The 7,766-nt window shown below is 25.2% G+C and overlaps 1 protein-coding gene across 2 annotated transcripts in view; it reads right to left on the reverse strand.

The window, feature by feature from the left end:
• Positions 1–4,320: 4,320 nt before the first annotated feature.
• The window catches only part of LOC118446620 (ornithine decarboxylase 1-like), a 7,928-nt gene continuing 4,482 nt past the window's right edge, over positions 4,321–7,766 (reverse strand). For both annotated transcript variants that reach the window (XM_035877528.2, XM_035877529.2), the window contains exons 3-9: positions 7,520–7,766; positions 7,344–7,420; positions 6,936–7,109; positions 6,194–6,533; positions 5,868–6,082; positions 5,508–5,716; positions 4,321–5,281 (exon numbers count right to left, since the gene is read on the reverse strand). The exon at positions 7,520–7,766 is cut by the window's right edge and continues 48 nt beyond it. In XM_035877528.2, the coding sequence (XP_035733421.1) occupies positions 5,062–5,281; positions 5,508–5,716; positions 5,868–6,082; positions 6,194–6,533; positions 6,936–7,109; positions 7,344–7,420; positions 7,520–7,706 (1,422 nt within the window). In that variant the 5' untranslated portion in view covers positions 7,707–7,766 and the 3' untranslated portion in view covers positions 4,321–5,061. The remainder of the gene's footprint in view (positions 5,282–5,507; positions 5,717–5,867; positions 6,083–6,193; positions 6,534–6,935; positions 7,110–7,343; positions 7,421–7,519) is intronic.

A 7,766-nucleotide genomic window follows, 5' to 3' on the forward strand; every position in this document is an offset into this window, starting at 1 on the left:
TCTTCTTTTCTTTCCTTCCTTCTTTTCTCTTTTCGTTCCTTATTTTTTGTTCGTTTCTTTTTCTTTTTTTTTTTTTCTTTTTTTGCTCTTGTTTCATTTTTTTTTCATTCCTTTATTATTTCTTCTTCCTTTTCTTTTTTAATTTTTTTTTCTCTCTTTTTTTCTTTTTTCTTTTTTTTTTTTTTTTTTCGTTAAATTTCTTTCCCTCCCCCGCGGCCCCTCACCCCACCCCTCTTTCTCCGTCCTTTCTCTTTTCTTCTCCTTCTGCTTTTTTTTTTCTTTCTTTCTTTTTTTTTTTTCTTCCTTTCCTTGCTCCCTTCTTTCGTCATCCTTTTCTTCGGGGCAATGTTCTCTTTTGACTTTTTCACTTTTGATTTAATTTTTATTTTCATTTTTATTGTCTATTGTTACTCTTCTTTGTTTATTTATTTATTTATTTACTTATTTATTTATTTATTTATTTACTTGTAATTGTTATAAATTTTTATTTCTATTTGTCTTCTTTCTTTTGCTTTTTTGTTTGTTTGTTTGTTTGTTTTTTTCTTTTTGTTTTCTTTCTTCTTCCTTTTTTTCTCTCTCTCTCTCTCTCTCTTTTCAACGTCAAATTTACTTCCACTATAGATATTAATATTTTATTAATTTTTTTTTCGTCTTTGTTTTTTTTTTCTTTTCTTTTCTTTTTAACATCACAAATCTCCCAATTAGAGAAATTCAATTTATTTTCTTTTTTTGATTCTACTTTATCTTTAATATTACAAATCTCTGATATTATTTTATGCATTCATTTATTTATTCATTTTTCATAATCATGATATTCTCATAATCTATGCTATTTATTTATTCATTTATTTATTTATTTTTAATGTCCATTAATCTCTATTATTTTAATTTATTAAAAAAATGAACTTAAAAACGAATGAAAAAGTAATGAATAAATAAATGAACAAACGAAGATAAACAAATAAGAAGAAAAGAAAAAGATTTGAAAAGAATTATTAAAAAGGATATTGAAAAGATGATAAATACGTTGTTTCTTTAAAAAAGTAATCAACGAGAGCTGATTAAATTTTATTTAATTTATATTTTCGCATTCTCGTAATATAGGAAAACCGCTTATTCGTTCTGTAGATTCCGAATGAACCCGAACCCAATGTAGAATGATCGAAAGGTCACGCTCACTCTCTCGCGAACACTTTTACTTCTCCTCGAACGTTCGCTTTTAACTTATACAGTCACTATAGTCACTTATACAGTCACTCAATCTCTATCTCTATCTCTATCTTTATCTCAGATATAATAAATGGCCGAGAAAAAAGGATCGATTTTTGATATACGATCGGTAATCTTTACCTTTTAGAAATTATACTTATTCGCACGTATTATAATAGTAATAATAATAATAATAATAATAATATTAGTAATAATAATAATAATAATAATAATAATAATAATAATAATAGTAATAATAATCATTACATAGCATTCAGTTGTAGATTTGTCTCTATAGAAAGTAGAAAGTTCCTGAGACCTTTGCGTAATATCCGATTCCATGTAATTTGTACATTCGAGAAAAAGAAAAAAGGGGGAAAAAGGTTTAAAACAAAAAAAAAAAGAAAAAGAAGAGAAGAGAAGAAAGGAGAGAGAAGAAAAAAGAAATAAAAGATTTCAATGTTCAAATATCTGCTTTCACTCATTAGATCTCTAAAATTGATCGAGACGTTTATATTGGTGTTGAGTATTTTTCGAAAATTTATATATTTTTTGAAAAATTATACATGGATTATCGACAGACGATAAAGAAGATCTCTACCATTTTTGTTTTCTCTTTTTTTTTTAATCAGAAGTAACTGTATTGAATTAGAATATTTTATTAACCATGTATTTTATTGCTTGATATATTTTTTTTTGTAAAATTATACAAGAATTATCGACAGACGATAAAGAAGATTTCTTCTATTTTTGTATATTTTTTTTAATCAGAAGCAATTATATTGATTTAGAATATTTGATTGTGCCTGTATTTGTTTTCTTTTTCATTTTAAATTATTAAATTCATATTAAAAATTAATTAATTCATTTATATAATAATAATAATAATAATAATAATAATAATAATAATAATAATGAGGAAGATAAAAAGAAGAGTCCATTTGCTTTCATCCTCAGATATATAAAATTGGCCAAGATTTTATAGCAGTATCATCGAAAATATAAATATTAAAATAAAAAATTGTATAAGGATTATCGACGGATGGTAAAGAAGATCTCTTTAATTTCTTTTTATTCTTTCTACTTAGAAACAGTCATATCGACTTTGAATATTTCATTATAAGTTTTTTTTCTATTTTTTCTTTTTTTTCTTTTTTATTACGAATTAATGTTATTAATTAATTAATTAATTAACAATTATATATAATAATAATTATAGTAATAATCAAATAATTAAAAATAGATAAACAGATCATTATTAATCGATCGAGATATTTATACTTGTAATTTGTCTTATCAAAAACTGACATATTTAAAAAAAAAAAAAAAAAAAAAAAAGAATTAGGAGGGATTATCGTTGAATGGTAAAGAAGATATTTACAATCGTTCTCATTCTTATTTTTATCTAGAAGTAGCTGTATTGGCTTCGAATATTTCATTACACGTTTTTTTTTTTTTCCTTTTTTTTTATTACTTTTTTAAATTGATATCAATAATTAATTAATTAACAATTATATATAATAATAATAATAGCAGATAGATATACATATACATATATATACATACACACACATGTATCTGTGTATATATATATACATATACATATACATAATATATATATATAATACAATCAGGGTATAATAATTAATAAGAAACTAATCGTCGTTTGTTTTCTGTGACAGCTGCCTCAATGCCTTATAAGTCCCTAGCAATCCTACAGAGTTTGTTTAAAATTATTATTATTAATATTATCGTATATTTATTCCTTCCTTGTTTATTTATTATTTTTGTTGACTATACACATATATATATATATGTATATAAATATATATATATATATATATATATATATATGTATGTATAGTCTTTCTTTTCCTTTCTTTTTTCTTTATCATTTGCCGTTTGGTTATATGCTTCTTATTTTCTGCATATTTTCTCTTATTTAAGAGAAAACTGAAAGTATAGAAATATTTGTGCCGCATATTTGTTGTTATTGTTATTATATAAGTGTTGCACACATGACGTCACTTTTCAAATGCCAAATCATACGTTTAAGTCCCACCTTTCCCTCCCCCTCTTTACCACGCTACCATCATCCATCATCTCATCGGACCCATTGTTCTTGGCTATTTTTATTTATGTAGTTATGTATTAATTTGTTTATTTGTTTTTTTTTTGTTTTTTTTTAATTATTATTTTCATTTTTATTATTTTTTTTTCTTTCTTTTTTCCTTTTTTTTCTTTTTTTTTTTTTTTTTTTTAATATTTTTCTCTCTTCATCCCTTTCGCAAGTTAATCGTTACCTTACTAAGCCTTTTTTTGCCTTTGCTTTTGATTCCTTTTTTTTTTCTTCCTTCTTTTTCTTTTGAATCGACAAAATCATATCAATGCATGTTAAGTGTGTGTACGTGTTTATATGTTTTTACGTATGTGTGTGTATTTGTGTGTGTGAGTATAAACTCTTTTTTGCGAAAGAAAAAAAAATTATTAGAAAAAAGAAACTAATAATAATAATAATAGTAACAATAATAATGATGATGATGATGATGATGATGATGATGATGATAATAATTGTGCAATTAATTTCACGTATACATGTATACATGTATGTATCTGTAAATGTATTTGTACGTATGTATATGCATAAAGCTTATATATATGTAAATGAAATTATTTTTTAAAACTCGTCTCTCATATATATATATATATATATATATATATATGTGATACATTCGACAAATATATTTTATGTATATATGTACGCACGTGTGTGTATGTGTGTTTGTGTTTGTACATGCAAAATGTATTTTAAAACATTTATGAAGATATTATTTTTGTATAATTAACATCAATCTCTCTCTCTCTCTTTTTCAATACACGCATATATATATATATACATATATATATACATATACATATATATATATATGGGCAGTTTACGTTTAAAATGTAAAGAAGCTAAAACAACATTTTTTGCATTTTCTTTCTTTTTTCCTCTCCTCCTGGGTCCACCATTCTCACCCTCCTTTCTTTTCTCTGTTCTTTTTTTTTTGGTTTTTTTTCTTTTTCTTTTTTTTCTATTGCATATACGTGTGGCATGCATCCTAAATGTTTGTTTTTTTTTGTTTTTTTTTTGTTTTTTTTGTTTTTTTTTCTTTTTTTTTTTTTAAACACTAATTGTGTAATGCAGATAAGTGACTGTTTTTTTTTCTTTTTCTTTCTTTTTTCATCTTTTTTTTTCCTTTTTCTTTCTTTCTTTCTTTGCAACGTAACACATAATATATTATATATTTTATGTATATATATCATGTGTTAAGTGTACAATGAAATGAAATGTAATAAAATAAAATGAAATGGAAATTTTAATTAAAATTATAAATATTTAATTATTTTCTTTTTAGCGTTTAAATGAGTGCTTTGTTTCATTGAGAAAAAAAAGAAAAAAAAAAGAAAAAAAAACAACTGATGAAAATATATATATATATATATATATATATATATATATCTTTGTATAGAAAAAGAAAAAAAATATATATATGTATGTATACACATTTATATTTCCAAAAAAAAAAGAAAAAAGAAAAAAGAAAAAAGAAAAAAAATAAGAGAAGAGAAAAGAGAAAAGAAAAAAAGAGAAAAAGAAAATTTCAATCGAAAATCTGTGTAAATAAAAATTCATAGCACATTTTTCTTTATAATTGAAAATAGAAAAGAAAAAAAAAAAAATGCGATTATATCATTAATAATATTAGTTCGTTAATACGATTAATAAGCTGGCGAGTTTTTCATTTACCATATAAAGCCATTTCGTTTGCTTGCTTGCTTTTTTTTTCCCCACCCTTTATAGATATACTAATTAAGTGGATCGACCTCAACATAATCATAGATGAATGGAGATGATGTTGTTGCATCTTCTGTTAACATTTCAGCGGATGCCAATTCAATCGTTGTTGGACTATTCCATGCATCAATATCAGTTCCACCAATGTCCAGGCCAAGTCTTAAGTTAGCTGGTGTGTTACCGATTACAAAATGATCTTCGGTTAAGGGCAATGCGTCTTTCAATAAAAGCCTGTAAGAAATGTGAAATTGGAAGAAGAAAGAAAAAAATAAATAAATCAATAAGAAGGAATAAGAAGAATCTACAATATAATCATTAATTATGTCAATGTAATTTTTGATTAGAAATTATTATTGGAATGTAATAAAAAAGGGTGGAGAAAAAAGAGAAAAAAAAAAAAAAATATATATATATATATATATATATATATATATATATATGCATTTTATGTACTTACCAAATGCTTTCGTCAGCAACAACATGAACTTTTGGTACTGGGAATCCATTAAATGGTGAAGCTACAGGCAATGTATATGCGCCCATATTTTCAAAAATAATCCAATCGCCAAGATCCATTTCATATAAGAGAATATTTTCAACAACTTGATCTAGACCATCACAGGTCGGTCCCCAAATACTTGAGGGTATCATCTTTCCACAACCATTCTATTATGAATAAATATATTAAACAATGATTAATATAGAAGAAAAAGAAAATAATAATATATATATATATATATATATATATATATATATCCTTTTTAATTTAATTTTAAAAATTAATGACAATGAAAAATATTTCATTGATCATTCTTACCTTTAGGGGAAGGGGTGTTACGCGTTGATGATCATATAATAAACAATTAAAAGATCCATAAACGCCATCATTGATATAATACATATTGTGCGTTATTGAATTTGGAGAATTTTCATCGCCACGAACTGAACGTTTGCTGTGAATACTTGTGGCTAAAGTAAATGCAGATGCTACGTAGAATCTACCAGGCTCAGCGATTATGTGTACGTCATCAGCTAAACATTTATTATTATTATTATTATTATTATTATTATTATTATTATTATTATTATTTATTGAAAATCAATGTTTACATTGATTAAAATTCAAAGCAATTTATTACTCACTGTTAAAATATTCATCAAGAGCTTTGTTAATGATATCAGCAATTTTGTCAATGGTACTCCCTTTATTTCCTGGATAACCACCACCAATATCTAATAGATATGGATTAAATCCAAGGTCAGATGCTAAATCAAACAACAATCTTGAATGATGAATGGCTCGTTGATAAACAGGTGGATCTTGACATCCTGATCCAACGTGAAAGCTTATACCAACAACATCTAAGTTTAATATTCTTGCAAGCCGTAAAAGATTAGGGGCTTCCTGTGTTGGATCGCAACCAAATTTCATACCAAGCTGACATTGGGCTACTTCTGCGTCACAACGAATACGAATTATAACCTGTTAAAAGGATAAGAAAATTGTATGATCAATTCGTTATTTAAAAAAAAAAAAAAAAAAAAAAAAAAAAGTTTAACCCTTTGAGTGCTATGGGCGCACATATGCGCCCAGCTAGAGCTACCGATATAGACTGTGGACGCATATATGCGCTCGGCAGATGCTATCAGTATGGGCTATGGGCGCAAATACGTACTTGGCAAAAATGATCAGTATATTACTATGGTCAAATGTATACGTTCAGCATTGGTTTTTATTGCATGAAAAAGTATTCAGTCATCTGCAATCGTCAGTGCCAGCCGCGCGCCATCCGTATGGACTACATAGGCCACGAGTATTCAGCACTCAAAGGGTTAAGTTCATTCATATATTGAAATAAATTTATTCATATTTAATGACAATTACCTTGGCTGTTGGAAAAAGCTTTTTGATTTTATGCAATTCGCTTTCATTATCTACTGTCATTGTTTCGACTCCCATAGCAGCAGCATGACGTATATGTGAAGCTGGTTTAGCAGGATTAGCAAATACAATTCTGGATGGATCAACTCCAATACTTAATACTTTATTAATTTCAGTCTAAACATTTAATATAAAAATTAATATATATTTATTTTATAATTAATATATATTATTATAAAATTATTATATAAATAATAATTAATATATATTATTATAAAAATTAATAATATATATATATATATATATATTATTATTATTCAAGAATAATATATATATATATTACTAATAATAATATATGTATGTATATATATATATACAAACACATATATATAAATTGAATATTATACATACTTTAGAAGCACAATCGAATCCAATTCCAAGCGCGGCCAAGACCTCGATTACAATTAAATTATCGTTACACTTGACAGCTATAAAAGAATTAATTAATATATTTAATTATTATTTATGATAAATATAATAATAATATAAATATTAATAATTCAATCGTTATGAAATTTATAATTTACCATAATATGGATCAACACGTGGCAATTTCTCCTTCCAAATTTGATGTTTGCGCACAATATCTCCAATGTCAAGTACATAAAAAGCTTCTTCTTGCAATCCGCTCATTGCAATATCTTTGATGACGGTCATGACATTTGAGTCATTGTCCAACACATGGATACGTTCATCCAAATTTGTTACCTTCATGTTGAATGCTTTTTTTTTTCTTTCTTCCTTTCTTTCTTTTCCTTTCCTTACTTTTTTTTT

Source organism: Vespa mandarinia, chromosome 25 (genome assembly GCF_050613455.1).
Source record: "Vespa mandarinia isolate Hongniang chromosome 25, ASM5061345v1, whole genome shotgun sequence".
NCBI classification, from domain to species: Eukaryota; Metazoa; Arthropoda; class Insecta; order Hymenoptera; family Vespidae; genus Vespa; species Vespa mandarinia.